A 15919-nucleotide genomic window follows, 5' to 3' on the forward strand; every position below is an offset into this window, starting at 1 on the left:
CTCGATCCCAGGACCCTGAGATCATGACCTGAGCCGAAGGCAGCAGCTTAACCCACTGAGCCACCCAGGCGCCCCCCAATAACACTTCTAAATGAATTTGAATTTCTTTCAACACCGGAAAATTCACATATACTGAGGAGTTACTAGTTTTTATACTATCCTGGTGCTGGGTGATAGTCCTGGGTTCTGTCTTAAGTTGGCATAACAGAACCTGGTAGGGTTCCCAGTTCTCCTGGTTTCTGTAAGCCAGATTTGCATGGTGCCACTCGGTCTTGACCTGTATGGGAGATACTCTCTCTTTAGGGTTCAGATTTGAAATGAGTAGGGCCCTTGTGATTCCTCTTCCCCTTCCCCCCTCACTCTGAGGCCCAGGAACTGGGAACCAGTGACATGGGGAGCGCAACTTCCTGGTTGGGATTTCAGTCCTGGCCTTACCATGGCTGGCTGTCTGACTTCGGACACATTTCCTAACATCGTTAACATAGTTGGGTTGCAGGTTTTGGTGTCTTGGGGTTTTGTTCTCTGGGAAATGGAGATAAAAATACTCACCTCGTGGACTGACTTGAGAGGCGGTCTGTAAAGTCCCAGGCACCACACGAGGCCCTGAGTAAGCGCTTAGAAACCCAGTGTCCTTCACTTTCTCCCCACAATCTCCCATTCTTCTGCCAGTTGCCTTTCCTCCTCCCTGTCCTGGGTCCCCTGGCTGCCCCTACTTCCTATGCAGTCTGCTCTCTCCATTCGAGGCTCCCCTGCTAAGCCCTGCTCCCCTCCCCCGCAGGGCTATGGGACTCACCTGATGAACCACCTGAAGGAGTATCACATCAAACACAACATCCTCTACTTCCTCACCTATGCTGACGAGTATGCCATCGGCTACTTCAAAAAGCAGGTGACCCTAGCCTCAGCCCACACTTGACTGCTGCCTGGGGCTAGAGGTCATCCTGTCCAGCCTGCTGGTGGGGATGGGAGGGAAGTCTTCCGTGCCCAGCTGCCTGCCTCCCGCTGCTGCCCCAGTGAAGAGTAGGGACCTGTAGGCAGGCTGGAAGAGCTGGGAGACTCTTGAGGGTGGTTTGGGAGGGGCAGCTGACCTGGAGCCTTCCCAGGGACAGATTAATTGAGCCCGCACAATACAGAGCCCCCCGCCTGCACACCAGCTACCACAGAAGGTGATCCCAGAACCAGGGAGAAGGGGACATGGTCTGCACGGCCCCTCAGGGGGCTTCTGGGGGAAGGGTGACTCAAGTTGGAAGGGCCTTGCTGGTGGGTCAGGTCGTGACTGTCTACTCCCTAGGGCTTCTCCAAGGACATCAAAGTGCCCAAGAGTCGCTACCTGGGCTACATTAAGGACTATGAGGGTGCAACATTGATGGAGTGTGAGCTGAATCCCCGCATCCCCTACACAGAGCTGTCTCACATCATCAAAAAGCAGAAGGAGGTGTGTGTGTGCGCGTGCGCACGTACTCAGCCCTGGGACTTTTCACATGCATGGGGGGGTGAGCACACGTGTGTGGATATGTGCCACACGTATGTGCACTTGTGAGGTGGGCGTGGGCCAGGATCTTGGTTCTTGCTTTGCCTCTCAGGGAAGTTAGGAGGTGAGGTGCCTGGGGTAGGGCCTCTGCCTCTGGCCCGGGGAGGGTTGCTGCTGGGGCTGGAGTTGGCCTCTCAGGCCCTGCCTTCCCTCAGATCATCAAGAAGCTGATTGAGCGCAAACAGGCCCAGATCCGAAAGGTGTACCCCGGGCTCAGCTGCTTCAAGGAGGGAGTGAGGCAGATCCCCGTGGAGAGTGTCCCCGGCATTCGTGAGCAGGGGTCTTGGTGGGGGAAGGGGCACCCTACTAGGGGTGTGTTCTCAAATTCTTAGGGATGCTCTCCCCACTCCCCACTTTGCAGGAGAGACGGGCTGGAAACCACTGGGGAAGGAGAAGGGGTGAGTATTGTGTGGAGGAGGTGGGTGTCGGGGGAGGCAGAAGGACCCAGGGCCTCAGACATGGCATCTCTTGCCCCAGGAAGGAGCTGAAGGATCCAGACCAGCTCTACACAACCCTCAAAAACTTGCTGGCCCAGATCAAGGTGGGGAGACCAGGTTCCCTTCCGGGGGCACCTGCGCCAGTGGCTGGGGTGGGTGGTACTCACAAGCCGGGCGGAGGGCACCGTGGGCCTGGCTCCAGCTCGACTTTCCTCTCTAGTCACACCCCAGTGCCTGGCCCTTTATGGAGCCTGTGAAGAAGGCAGAAGCCCCTGACTACTACGAGGTCATCCGCTTCCCTATCGGTGAGGACGCTCCATTCCTGCTCCCCAAACCTGCCCCTGCCCCCAAACCTCCCTGGGCCCCACGGCCCTGCCCTCCCCAGCCTCCTAAAGCTGTGCCCTTACGTCCCGCCGCCCCAGACCTGAAGACCATGACCGAGCGACTGCGCAGCCGCTACTACGTCACCCGCAAGCTCTTTGTGGCCGACCTGCAGCGGGTCATCGCCAACTGCCGCGAGTACAACCCCCCGGACAGCGAGTACTGCCGCTGCGCCAGCGCCTTGGAGAAGTTCTTCTACTTCAAGCTCAAGGAGGGAGGGCTCATTGACAAGTAGTCTCCGGCTTTGGACCGCAGCCTTGACCTGGAATGTCTCCACCTTGGGTTCTGATCCGATGGCCAGGAGGCGGCCCTGGCGGCCTGGTGCCTCTCAGCTCCAGACGCTCCAGCCCCCAGCCCTGCGGCCCTTCCTGGAACTGCGGGTGCCCCCTGCCTGCACACACAGCTTTCGTTGTATCTGACCTTGGGGAGGGGTCTCCTGGGTCCGGGGCTCAGCCCCTCCCAAGTGGCTGCTGGCCAGAGGATAAGCCCTGACCGGCCCCAGGGGCCCCCCAGCCCTGTCCCCACAGAGCCGTGGAGTCTTGGAGTTCTGGACCTGACCCAGCCCATTGTTTCCTTGAGGGTGGGGACCTCACATCTTAGCGTGAGGGAGGGGCTTCAGTGTTTGAAGTTCAACTGGGACTGGAGGGGCCATGCCTCTCCCCTCACCCTGCACTGTTCTGTCTGTCCCCCAGGAGTGGGGGTCCCGGGACCATTCATTTCCTGGCATTAATCCCTCAGAGGGAACAATAAAGCTCTTTTTTTTTTCCTCTGTGTGATTGTTTCTTTGGTAGGGTCCCCCAACCTTGGCAGGTTGACCCCATTCCTGCCTGGACCTCCTGCAGAAATGGACCTATTAAAGCTCAGATGGATGGGACACCTGGGGGGGCTCAGTCGCTTAAGTGTCTGCCTTCCCCTCTAGTCATGATCCGGGGGTCCTGGGATCAACCCCTGTTCTCAGCGGGGAGACTGCTGCTCCCTGTTCCTCTGCCACTCCCCCCTACTCCTGCTTTCTGGCACGTGCTCTCTCTCAAATAAGTACACGCTTGAAAAATTCCACTGGTGCAGGGGCTACCCTCCCCCACCAGCCTCCTGCCTAGTCCCGCACCTCTGCAGTGATGGCACCTGTGGGCTGCAGCCCCCACTTCTCCCTGCTCCTGGTTGCTCCTGGTCCAGGTGTGGGGGCTGCAGGGGTCCCAGTCTCCACCCAGCCGCCTTGGACTGGGTGTACATGGTTACAGCTGGCTCGAAAAACTGGGGTCGGGGTTGGGTGGCTGAGACTGCGCAGTTGGGGAAGGGACCAGCAGGACCCAGGAGGAGTGAAAGGGTACTTTCCTGCAGCTTTGCTGGGGGAGGGGGAAAGGGGAAAGGGAGAAGGGAGATTCCTAAGGCTGAACTCTGCCGGAGCTGACTCCTCCCTCAGTTTCAGTTTCTGTTTTCGACCAGGGGCACTGGCATCGGCAAGGGTGTCAGCATCCGGCTAAGCTAAGCTGGCCCTCGCCTAGGCAGCCTCGGCAGCCTTGGCAGGTGTTGCAGATAAAACCCGACAGGGCAGAAGTCAGGTAGAGTTTGTGTTACTTCTGCCTCCTGTCTTGGCCGGATCAGGTTCCAGGTAGATCCCTGCCCTGCCCTGCCCCACCTCCCTCAAGCGGGGATGGGGTGGTCTCGGGCCCAGACTGAGCTCTGGGGGGGGGGGGGGGGGATTGGGAGTTGGGAGGGGGCTGGGTGGGCCAGGGGTCAGAGTCTCCTTCCATTCTCAAGATGGAGTTGCGACCCTACCAGTGGGAGGTAATCATGCCTGCCCTGGAGGGCAAGAATATCATCGTGTGGCTGCCCACGGGGGCTGGGAAGACCCGGGCAGCTGCATACGTGGCCAAGAGGCATCTGGAGACTGTGGACGGAGCCAAGGTGGTGGTACTAGTCAACAGGGTGAGTAGCCCACACTCCCCTCGGAGGGGTCTCAGCATCTCAGATGTCCCCAGAGCCCGTCAGGAACTCTGGGGCTGCTGTGGCCACCTCTAAGCTCACCTGACTTTTCTCCCATTCCTGTCCCCAGCCCAGTCCTGGGGGGGGCGGGGGTCACCTTGCCGCCCGTCCAGCTTCCTGCCCTCACCTCATTCTCCGTCCACAGGTGCACCTGGTGAGCCAGCATTGTGAGGAGTTCAGCCGCATGCTGGACAGACGCTGGGCCATTATAACCCTGAGCGGGGATATGGGGCCACGAGCTGGCTTTGGCCACCTGGCCCGGAGCCATGACCTGATCATCTGCACAGCGGAGCTTCTCCAGATGGCGCTGACCAGCCCCGAGGAGGAGGAGCACGTGGAGCTCAATGGTGAGTGCTGTGAGTGAGGGCCAAGGGTACACACCTGAGGCAGCCTACCTGCTGCCCCCAGGACACCCCTTCCAGTAAAGCTGTGGGACATTTGGTGGGAGTGAGGGGTTCCCCATTCACCATACACCCTCAGGGAAGTCAGCCTGGCTATGGTGTGGGATCTGCGGCAAGTCCCCCGAGCCACCCCCGCTGAGCCTCAGTTACTAATGTGTAAAATGAAGGTAAGTCACCCCTGCCTAGGCTGCTCTCCAGAGCCCCGGTGCAAGTTGAGAAAGGAGGAAGGAGAGAAATGACCTGTGGGGGCTGCGTTCAGAAAAGCTTATGGGGGAGGAAGAGCTTTGCGGGTGTAGGTCACAGCCTTGCCCCTCATGTCCCCAGCCTTCTCCCTGCTCATGGTGGATGAGTGTCACCACACGCACAAAGACACTGTCTACAATGTCATCCTGAGCCGGTACTTAGAGCATAAACTCCAGAGGACACGGCCCCTGCCCCAGGTGCTGGGGCTCACAGCCTCCCCAGGCACTGGCGGGGCCTCCACGCTCAAGGGGGCCATCGACCACATCCTGCAGGTCAGCTTGGCCCCCGTGGCCCTGCCCCTACCAGAACCCGCCACCCCCGCCACCTGCCCCATGCCCTCCCCAGGCTCTCCCAGGCACACAAGCTCCAGCCTCCAGTGGCTTCTCACTGTGCTTAGATTAGACTCTGCCGTCTCTATCGGGGCTTACAAAAGTTCCATGGACCCAGCCTGCCTCTCCAACCTAGTTTCTGGCACCCTCCCCTCACGCCTACTCTGAACCAGCCTTCTCTCTGGATCTTGAGCATATCAGGTCCTTCTCAGGACCTTTGTACTCGCTCTTCCTTTTGCCCTGAATGCCCTTCCCCCTGCACTTGACCTGTCTGGCTCCTCCTTGTCACTCAGGGAACAGCTTAAATGTCACCGCCTCAGAACCTTCCCCTGCACCCTAACAAGCCAGCCAATTTTATTGTCCTCAGAGCTCATTAATACTGCCCGAAACCCTCCCATTCTGCTAGCTTCACTGGTTTATCATCTGTCTCCCCAACTCCAAAATAAGACTCTCTGGATCCCCGCTACCTACAACAGCCCTGGGTACAGAGCTGGCGAGCAATAAATATTTGTTGAGGAAGTGAATCCCCACTTCCGGTGGCCCTGCTCCAGGGCCGCTGGGACCTCACCAGTCTCAGAGTTCCGCCCACTGTCCTCACAGGACTGTCCCCCATTCGAGTGAACCCTTTTGTCTTTACCCAGCTCTGTGCCAACCTGGACACATGGCGCATCATGTCACCGCAGACTTACCGCCCCCAGCTGCAGGAGCTCAGGCCTCAGCCCTGCAAACAGTACAACCTCTGCCACAGGCGCACCCAGGTGGGGGGGGGAGGGGGGGGGGGGGGGGGGGGGGCATCTGGTGTGAAGTTAGGGCACCTGACCTTGAGCCCTGACTCCACCTACTGGAGCTCTGGGACTTCCGGGTACTTGCTTATTTCTCTGAGCCTCTATTTGTCGGTTGTGTGAAATGGGGAAGCTCCAGCCGGTGCCCACAGCCTCTTGTTTGACTCCCTGATGCCTTCTGGGGCATCTGTAGAGACCCTGTGGAATGCTTTGCAAACCCTACACCTCCGGCCCTACACCTAAGGCTGAGGCTTTCTCCTGTGGTGTAGACACTGTCTGGCGTCTGCTAGGACAAGGGCTGCATAAGGACTTAGACATTGCTGTCCCCGGGTCAGAGGTCAAGGGCACGCAGGAGCTGGAGGACCCCAGCCTCCAGATGGGGACTCCATATCCCGGCAGGCTTCTCTCTGAGCTCCCTCTTCTCAAACACCGACCTGGCGGCAGGAGCCATGCGGCTTCAAGCGCAGATCAGCTCCCTCACTGGGTGCTCGAGGCTGCACCCTGCACCCTCTTCCCCAGGTGTATGGGAATCCCTTCACGCCCTCTTCCCCTCCAGGACCCATTTGGGGACACACTGAAGAAACTCATGGACCAAATCCACAACCGCCTGGAGATGCTCGAGTTGAGCCGGGACTTCGGGACGCAGAATTACGAGCAGCAGGTGGTGGAGCTGAGCCAGGCTGGTAAGGGGGGCGGTCGGCGCGGAGGGCCTGGAGGTTGGGACCTGCCGGGGCGGAGCTCCCCCTAGGGGGCGCGGGGCGGCGGAGTCTAATGCGGGAGAAGGCCTGGAGGGGCGTGGCCGCTCAGACCCTGAGGCCTTTCCATCCCTCCCGCAGCGGCCGAGGCCGGGCTCCAGGAGCGCCGGGTCTACGCTCTTCACCTGCGGCGCTACAACGATGCGCTTCTCATCCACGACACGGTCCGTGCTGTAGACGCCCTGGACTCGCTGCGGGATTTCTACGACAAGGAGCGCGCCACGAAGACCCAGATCCTGCAGGCCGAGCGCTGGCTGCTGGCGCTGTTTGATGGTGAGACCCGCGGGAACTGGACTAGACGGGACCCCGGCGCCAGCGCAAGGTGGCAAGGGGCCAACGAGGGTACTGGGTCCCTGTTTTTCTAACCGAGAGTCAAGGACCTGGATAGGACAAAAGATGTATGCCCTTATTTTTAAAGGTTTGTATAGACATGAAAACGAATTCATTTAGTTGGGGGGACTGTCTCTTGAAGGTCTGGGGTGTTGTGATACCTTGAAGCTGGGAAAGGGAGGTGGTCAGCGAGTGGCATTTAAGGCAAGAGGCCTCAGCAAGCCTGAGGGGCGGGGCAAGGACCTTTCTGAACACCTGAGGTTGAGTTCATCCTGGGCAGCAGAGGTCAGAGATGTGTCTGCAAAGAATTCTGTACTGTAGGCCCCTGGTGTCAGGCTGGGTCGGGGGGCAGAGCGTGTCCTTGAGTGTTGTCTTGGGGCCCTTCCGGGGGAATCAGGAACAGATAGCTTCAGGCTCCCTCTACTCCTGTCCCTGTGAGCCACACCCTCTCCCGCCCTGCCCTGCCCACCTCCAGGCCTGATGCCTGTGCCTCTGTTTTGGGCCTTTCTGGCAGATTACAAGAATGAGCTGGCCCACCTGGCAACATGCAGCCCGGAGAACCCAAAACTGGAGACGCTAGAACAGATCCTGCGGGAGCAGTTTGGGGGCAGCGACGACCTACCCCGGGGCATCATCTTCACGCAGACCCGCCAGAGCGTCCACTCCCTCCTGCTCTGGCTCCAGCAGCAGCCGGGCCTGAAGACCATGGACATCAGGGCTGACGTCCTGATCGGGGCAGGGAACAGCAGCCAGAACACCCATATGACCCAGGTGTGGGCTTTGAGGAGAGGAGCCGGCACTGGGGGAGTTCTTAGGGGAGAGGGGTGGGGTAGAGTCTTCACGGAGCTGTGGCGGCCTGGTTTCCCCAGACAGAAGGCAGAGAACAGGGGGAGAGGGGTGCACTCTGAGATCCCCGGTACTGAGGGCTTTCCTAGTTTGGGGATCCCTGGGCACAGAGAGGCTGACGCTTGGGGATCTGCAGGGAAGGAGGTAAGTGCTGTCTTCAGGACAGAGGATCAGAGGTCTGGAGTCCCTTGCTGGAGAAGAATAGGTCCTGCTACCTCCTACCATAGACAGGTGCAGGCCCTTAAGAGTCTGTAGGGGAGGCAGGGGTTAGGTGGTCGGTCACCTGGCAAGACGGGCAAGATGCTGGGGGTAGCGGTGGAGACTCAGGCTCCCTCGGAAAAGGGGCAAACTCTTGAACCAGGTGAGGCAGGTGAGGCAGGCAAACCACTTGGTGCCCATCCTCTTGCTCCTCCCCCACCCCAGAGAGACCAGCAAGAAGTGATCCGGAAGTTCCGGACTGGCACCCTGAACCTCCTGGTGGCCACGAGTGTGGCGGAAGAGGGACTGGACATCCCCCAGTGCAACGTGGTGGTGCGCTACGGGCTCCTGACCAACGAGATCTCCATGGTCCAGGTGCGCAAACCCTGTGTTGCCAACAGCCCTCAAAGGTCCTCGTGGGACCACAGGCCCACTCAAGGCAGCGCCCAATCTCCTCCCTCAGGCCAGGGGCCGCGCCCGGGCTGGTCAGAGCAAATACTCGTTTGTGGCAACCCAAGGCAGTCGGGAGCTACGGCGGGAGCTGACCAATGAGGTGCTGGAGAGGCTGATGGAGCGGGCTGTGGCCGCCGTGCAGGAGATGGACGAGGCCGAGTACCAGGCCAAGGTCTGGGTGGTCTGCACACCGTGCGGGCTGGGGGTCGGGGCTGAGGGCACTTGACCTGCAAGGCCTCTGGCTGCACGCGCACACACACGCCCCCTGCCCCCCCTTTCCTGGGGACTGATGTGGCCCGCCTGGGAATGTTTGAATGGCAGGGAGGGTAGAGGCCAAGGCTGGGGCTTCCTGGGAAGGCAATGACCCTTCTCCAAGATGCCATGTCACCATGTATCTGTGAGGGCTGCCTTACAGCGCTTCTGGCACCAGGCTTGGGGGAAACAAACAAAGACATGTGCACAAAATAAGCCCAGAACCAGGAGTTAAATCAGTTTCCCTTGAGGCAGGGTCACCATTGTCCAACCTCACCCAGGACGGTCCCTGTGGATCCCTATCATCCCAGCATAATTATTAGTGATGCCCCATGTTACAGTCCAAGAAGCAGCTTTGCACAAAATCCTCCATAGAGGAGGCAGAGACTCGGCAACAGAGCTCGCCCTACTCCCAGCATTGTCCCTGCTCCCAGTATTGCCCCTGGTCCCTATTCTTTTTCTCCACAGACCTGCTTCTCGAAGCTCCAGGGAGGGTGGAGGGAAGTTCCTTCTGGGTACTAATGATCTGAGGTCTTCGGGAGCCCTTAGACCCTGAGAGTGTTCCAGGGGTCAGGCCTGTGAGGCCCCAGCTCTGCCTGGTGTGCCTGGTGTCCCCTCTGACCCCAGATCCGGGACCTGCAGCGGGGCGCTCTGGTCAAGCGGGCAGCCCGGGCAGCCCAGCGGGAGAGTCAGCGGCAAGAGTTCTCGGCCGAGGAGGTGCAGCTCCTCTGTGTCAACTGCATGGTGGCCGTGGGCCATGGGAGTGACCTGCGGAAGGTGGAGGACGCCCACCACGTCAACGTGAACCCCAACTTCTCGTGAGGCCAGGGGAAGGGGCTGGCAGGATGAGAGGGAGGGAGGGGCGTGGTGGGGGACTGAGAACGCCTCCCATCCAGACCGTGCGTGCTCTGAGACTTTGGGAGCTGAAAGGGCATTTTTGACAAGTACCGAGTCTGTATTTTCAAGCGGCTGGCTGGACAGGTTTTATCACTGCCCCATTTCGCATGTAAGCAAACAGAGGCTCAGAGAGGCAGAGTGACTTGTCCGGGCTCCCACGGCCACTGGGTGGTTGGGCAGGCACTGCCGTTCAGGACACCAAATGCTGAGAGGCCACGAACTGGGGTCCCCACACACCTCCCCATCCAGTCCCACCTACTCTGAAGACAGAGGGGCTGCTTGTCCCTGAAGCATCACCCTCTCATCCTCTGTCCCCTTGAGGGTAACCTTCCCCCATCCTCCATCTGTCCATCCATCCATCCGCTAATTAAGTATTTACTAGGGAGCCCCTGTGTGCCAGGCCCCTGGGCCAAGGTTCTGCACACCAGGTTCTCTCATTTAAGGAGGCAGCATTTTAAGGAGTTCTTGTAGGACGGATCAGGCTGGCGGGGGCGGGGGGGGGGGGATGAGCTGAGGCAGGGATGATTGCGAGCACTGCCTCTGGCTAGCTCGTGTGGGAAGGACCGTGAAGGCTGAGACCCCGAAGAAGACAGGCTGGCCGGGGGAGAGCCGTGAAGTTCAGGCCTGAAAGTCTGGCCTTTGTCCCACAGGCAGAGAGGAGTCTTGGGTGGATTTTGAGCAAGGGAGTGTCAAGGTCAGATTTACATTTTTAGAAGGTCACCCTGGCAGTTATGTGATGAATTGGGATGGAAAGGTGGAGCTGGGAGAGGCACCGGGGGTAGGGTGGTTAGAATCATCTGGGTGTGTAGTGCTGAGGCCTGAGCCCAAGCAGAGGGCACACAATGAGGCCGCACAGGCAGAACTTACCGGAGGGCAGAGCTCCAGGCTCTGCGGAGTCTCTGTGCCTCTTAGCCGGCAGAAGAGCCCGAGGCCCAGCAAGCAGGAGGGCATGAGGACTGACTCCCATTCCTCTCCAGGATCTACTACAGTGTATCCCGGGGGGCTGTGGTCATTGACAGAACCTTCAAGGACTGGAAGCCTGGGGGTACCATTCACTGCAGGAACTGTGGGGAGGTAAGTGTTCAGGCCTCAGCCCTCAACTCCAGTCTTCAGAATCCCTAGTCTGAGAGAGGAGGCCCAGCCTTCTGCCATCAGGACACCCTCCTGCTCCCCCTCAGGAGCCCCCAGTTGGAGGAAAAGGGTTGAACTGCTAGCTTAGCCCACGATGTAATTGCGGAGACAGCTCTGAGGTGGGAGACACAGGCCGTGCATTCACAGATCCCCTACCTTGAGGAGAGAAGCCCAGTCTGAGGACAGTGACCCCAGCCCAGCCTTCCCTGTTCCACCCTCAGGCCTGGGGTCTGCAGATGATCTACAAGTCGGTGAAGCTGCCGGCGCTCCGGGTCCGCAGCATGCTTCTACAGACGCCCCGGGGGAGAGTCCAGGCCAAGAAGTGGTCCCGCGTGCCCTTCCCAGTGCCTGACTTTGACTACCTGCAGCACTGCACCCAGAACCTGGCGGACCTCTCCTTGGAATGAGCCCCTTGTCACTGAAGTGCCCACCTCCGCCTGCAGGGGGCAGGAGAGTCCGCAGAAGCCACTGTCTTCCCCCTGGCCAAGCTTGGGGCCCAGCCCCTCCAGCCTGAGTCATCAGCTTGGGGGTGCCATGCTGACCAGCCACAGAGGAACCTGGGGCGCCCAAGCTGGCTCAGACTCCCACGCTGAGGAAGCAACTCGGGGACCACAGCTCGCCCCCAAGCCCCCCTCACACCCACAGATACTCAAATGCACTGGATAGAGGCAGGGTTTGGAGAGGAAACAGAGGCAGGAAGCTGTCCACACTCTACTAGCAATGAACACGGTTTCCCTTGACTCCTTAACATTCCTTCCCCTCTATTTTTTGAGGCTCCTCATAAATTGAAAATAAACTAGTAGAAAATTGCTATAGAAAAAAAGGGGGGGTGCCTGGATGGCTCAGTTGGTTAAGTGTCTACCTTCAACTCAGGTCATGATCTCATGGTCCTGGGATCAAGCCCCACCTAGGGCTCTCTGCTCAGCAGAGAGCCTGCTTCTTCCTCTCTTCCCCACTCATCTCTCTTGCTATCTTGGACTCTCTCAAATACATAAAATTAAAAAAAAAAAAAAAGATGTATTTAAAAAATAGATCTGTTGAGGTATAATTGACATAAAATACACTACATATTCATAGCGTACAGCTTGATAAATTTTAACCTATCCTCCACAATCAAAATAATGAACGTAGCCATCACCCTTAAAAGTTTCCTTGTTCCCAAGTAACCCCTCCCCAGCCCTGATCTGCTTTGTGGTCTATTTTTAATGTTAAAGTTGTTTTGTTTTTTAACCACCCCTCTTTATGGTTCCCATGTAACATTATTTGGAGAGCACATCACAAGTTTAAATTTGAGAGCCATCCAGAAGGTGAGCCGCCCCTCCCCCCCCCCCCCCCCCCCCTTAGAGGCTCCAACCCCAGCAGCGCCCCCTCGGTCTTCCCCTAACCCCCAGGCCACCTCCCCGGGCTGGGGAGAGGCTGAGATCCAGGACTGCAGGCATGGTGCTCAGATAGGCATGGGAGTGGGGGAAGTGGTAAAGGCCTAAATTTTCTGTTCTCATTTTAACAAGAAAGAAGAGAAAGAAAGGCAAGATCTAGGTTGATTCTTCAGGGAAAGGGCTATTTCTGTAGTAAGAGGCCCAGCAGGCAGGAGTCACCTTCAAGAGGAAGGGAGGGGGCTAGGGCAGAGATTTGAGAGCAGGATGGCGGTCCTTCCTGCCATCTAACCCCCTTCCCTCTTGCTACATCCTTGGTCCTGCCTAAGGGGTAGACGGGGAAACGAAGCCCTCTCTTTCCCCCAGCACCTTCTGTCTCCGGTCTGTCTCTTGTCTGATTGGAGGCTGAAATTCCAGTTCCAGTCTCTCTGGTCTCCGTCGCCCCAGAGGGTATCCCTTTCCCTAGGGGTCTTCCTCCTAGTCTCCAGTGTCCCTCAGCCTTGGTTCCAGGACTCTCCCTTCTCCCTGTTGTCACATCTCCGCCTCCTGGGGCCTGTCTTCTGCCCATCCGCCGCTCCCACTTCGCCTTCAGTTATCTCCCCTGCCAACAACGTGCCTTTTACAGGTCAATAAAATTAGCGACTGGGGGCCGAGGGAGGGGGGCAGGGGCCCAGGGGTGCTAAGCTCAGTGGCCTTGAATGCGGCTGGACGCACGGAGTCTGGACGCCTGTCATTCCAGGGCTAAACGGTGACAGCTGAGGGGCTTGAGCTGGCGTTGGGGGGGGGGGGGGCAGGGGCTAGAGTTGCAGGGAGGGTTGGAGGAGGTTAAAGACGACCTGGGCACCTAATGGTCCTCTCAGTGGTCTGGACCCCTATGCCGCTGCCCTTTGGATGGGGGGCCCTGACTTTATACTGGGTGACTTGTCTCGCACCCACCTTGCCAGGCTGGGAGAGCTTTCTTGAGCTAGGATGGAAGGGAAAACTCAGGCCACGAGAGGTTCCAAAGCTTTCTTTTTCTGGTGAAGCGTCTTCATGTGGACCCACGGCCTCCCGGCCATGTGGGCTAGGCTGCCCGAAGCAGGGGGGTTCGTGGAGTCCTCAGGACGCAGGCAACCTACCTTTTTAACACTCTAGAAGCCAGAGCTCCAGACCTTCCCCAGTGGCCCTGAAGCTCTCCTCCCTTCCAGCCTACCTGAATGAACCCGCCCCCCCGGCCCAACCACGACTCAGGGAGGGGCTCCGCCGCAGCTCCCCCTCCCGGACCCCGCCCCCGAGCCGGGCCCCGCCCCCTCCCCCGGCCAGCCCCAAGCCGCCGCGCTCCGGAGCGCTGCGAGAGCAGGTGGCCGCGGCGGACTCCGTCTCTGCCCTGCAGGTAAGTCAGCGACGCGGACTGGTCCACGCTGAGGACCTCGAGGGCAGCTCGGGGAGAACAAGGCAGCCCCCACCACCTGTCCTGTGCCCTGGTCTCAAGACTGGGAGACCCCAAGGGACAGCGAGGACAACCCTTTGGCTCTGCGCAGGGACGCTGGGCAGCTAGCGGGTGGGACTAAACTCTGGAGAAGTTTGGAGGCTCCCGGCTGGTTATCCTTGATGTCCCGGTGGGCTCTGAGCGGTGAGAAGGGACAGAGCCGGGCATTAGGCACGTGGCTTTCTGGAGAGCATTAGGTTGGGGGTACTGACTGCAAGGCTCCTGGTGACGACCCACTCACTGACTTGGGTTCTCTGGGCCTCATCCAAGTGCGGCATCCTTTCCTTAGGGATCGATGGGGGTGACCCAAACATCGTCTGTTCTGTGGGTAAACGAGGTAAGAGTGCACAGCTGAGCCGGGACCCAGGTTTTCTGGTAAGCCCGGGGCAACCGCATCGTTTGTTACACCTGGGTAACAAATATGTGTTATGCGTGGGTGAGTTGGGGTGAGGGAGCCCAGGGATCATTCAGACGATCTGGGGAGCTCAGAGAGCCTGGTGACTGCCTGTATCTTTTCTGTGTTCATGTCCCAGAGCCAGGTGGAAAAGGTGATCACTGGAGGGAGTCTTCCTGCGAGTGCATTTGTAGGCTCCATGCTGGGGTTGGGGTTGTAGGAAAGGGGTTCTGCCTCCTAGTACTCAAGGAGGGTTTCCTGGAAGAGGAGGTCTGGGGCCGACAGCTCAGATGTCATGCTCAGAGCCACAAAGGAGAGTCAGACTTTGGGCCTTGGTGCTGGGCTGGGGTAGAGCAGAGGACCCCAGACTGTAGAAAAAAGGGAGGTCAGGATGGAGCCCTCTGGATCCAGCCAGGACCCCACAGACCTTCTAGAGATCATCCCAAGCCCAGAGACAGATGGAAATCCAACGGAGGTGGGAGGGCTTCCTGTGTATGTCTAGTTTCCCCATTCCGTTGTCTTCTTCCACCACACAAGCTATCATTGTCAGGAAGTTCTTTCTCATATCTGACCTTCATCCCTTCTGCTTCTGTGCCCGCTTCTTGCTTCTGGGAGGCAGTGTGCTATAGTGGAAAAAGCAGGGTTGTTGTGGTCAGTTAGACTTGAGTTCTATCACCTGTACCTACCGTGTGACCTTGGGCAAGTTTCTTAATTAACCTCTTTGAATTTGCTTCCCCACCTGTAAAATGGGGATAATAATAGAGCCCAACTCATAGGGTGGCCGCAAGGATTAAATGAGAATATGCAGGGAGGGCGCTTAGCATAGTGCTTGGCGCCTGGTGAGAGCTCAACAAGTATGAGTGTCCCCTCGCATGTAGGACAGCAAAGCTGATCTGCGGGGGCGGGGGGGGGGGCAGAGTTTTTTTTAAACTTGGCCAGAGAGAGCAATGCCCTTCACCACCACCACCCCTCTAGCCCCTGCCCCCTGCTGGTCCCTGGATCTCAGCTAGACCCATCTGGGCTGCCCAGGGCCCCTCTCCTCTTTTGGAGAAGAAGGGGGGTGCCCAGCAGGGCAGGGGCCACTGGCAGCCGGAGCCCACTTGGGGCTATGCCTTAAGAGAACAGAGTGGCTTAGAGACCCAACTGAAAAAAAAAAAAAAAAAAGCCTGTTGCCATCCCTTCCCTGCCCTCCTTGCCACCAGAAATCTACAAGTTGGGATCAAGCTGCACTAAATTTTTCCAGGAAGATAAATAATACAAGTGACTAAAAGTCCTGTTTGGGGATTGTCCAAGCTGCCCTCCAATGGAAAGACAGCTTCAGTCCCTGGCCCGAGCTCTGGAGGCTGCTGGGGAAGGCTGGCTCTAGTAATCACCCTTAAACCTGAGCAGGGGAGGGAGAGCCTGTGTCCCCACTGGGTGATTTCAAGGGCTCTGCGTGCATCCCCCTCTGGCCAGCCCTCTCCCTGTGGGCTGAGCGGTCAGCAAGGCCAAGGAGAAGAGGCTGTATGTCCCCGTCAAGATCACATTCTCCAGGGGCGCCTGGGTGGCTCAGTGGGTTAAAGCCTCTGCCTTCAGCTCAGGTCATGATCCCAGAGTCCTGGGATCGAGCCCTGTATCGGGCTCTCTGCTCAGTGAGGAGCCTGCTTCCTTCTTTCTCTCTCTCTGCCTGCCTCTCTGCCTACTTGTGATCTCTCTCTCTCTGTCAAATAAATAAATAAAATCTTAAAAAAAAACA

At 58.4% G+C, this 15919-nt stretch overlaps 3 protein-coding genes across 13 annotated transcripts in view; all 3 read left to right on the top strand.

The window, feature by feature from the left end:
• The window catches only part of KAT2A (lysine acetyltransferase 2A), an 8031-nt gene extending 4916 nt beyond the window's left edge, over positions 1–3115 (top strand). For both annotated transcript variants that reach the window (XM_059378964.1, XM_059378965.1), the window contains exons 12-18: positions 779–889; positions 1292–1435; positions 1687–1801; positions 1893–1929; positions 2009–2072; positions 2189–2273; positions 2391–3115. In XM_059378964.1, coding sequence (XP_059234947.1) covers positions 779–889; positions 1292–1435; positions 1687–1801; positions 1893–1929; positions 2009–2072; positions 2189–2273; positions 2391–2584 — 750 coding nt within the window. In that variant the 3' untranslated portion in view covers positions 2585–3115. The remainder of the gene's footprint in view (positions 1–778; positions 890–1291; positions 1436–1686; positions 1802–1892; positions 1930–2008; positions 2073–2188; positions 2274–2390) is intronic.
• A 654-nt stretch (positions 3116–3769) lies between these two features.
• On the top strand, positions 3770–11952 carry DHX58 (DExH-box helicase 58). Of its 2 annotated transcripts, none has more exons than XM_059379001.1 (13): positions 3770–3958; positions 4108–4275; positions 4478–4679; positions 5058–5248; positions 5947–6063; positions 6644–6770; positions 6924–7115; positions 7687–7943; positions 8442–8591; positions 8680–8841; positions 9549–9739; positions 10796–10892; positions 11171–11952. In XM_059379001.1, exons 2-13 carry the CDS (start codon positions 4108–4110, stop codon positions 11354–11356), a joined length of 2040 nt encoding a protein of 679 aa, XP_059234984.1. In that variant the 5' UTR covers positions 3770–3958; the 3' UTR covers positions 11357–11952. The 2 variants fall into 2 exon arrangements, with proteins under 2 accessions (XP_059234984.1, XP_059234985.1); XM_059379002.1 differs by having other exon boundaries at positions 3770–3908.
• A 1634-nt stretch (positions 11953–13586) lies between these two features.
• Positions 13587–15919, top strand: part of LOC132003962 (uncharacterized protein C17orf113) — a 52479-nt gene continuing 50146 nt past the window's right edge. For 8 of the 9 annotated variants that reach the window (XR_009400374.1, XM_059379928.1, XM_059379929.1 and 5 more), the window contains exon 1: positions 13587–13694. The gene's annotated coding sequence lies outside the window, so the exon portion shown is untranslated. Of the gene's footprint in view, positions 13695–13841; positions 14128–15919 lie in introns of those variants that run through there. The other variant, XM_059379924.1, reaches the window with a different exon arrangement.

This window comes from Mustela nigripes, chromosome 16 (assembly GCF_022355385.1).
Source record: "Mustela nigripes isolate SB6536 chromosome 16, MUSNIG.SB6536, whole genome shotgun sequence".
NCBI lineage: Eukaryota > Metazoa > Chordata > Mammalia > Carnivora > Mustelidae > Mustela > Mustela nigripes.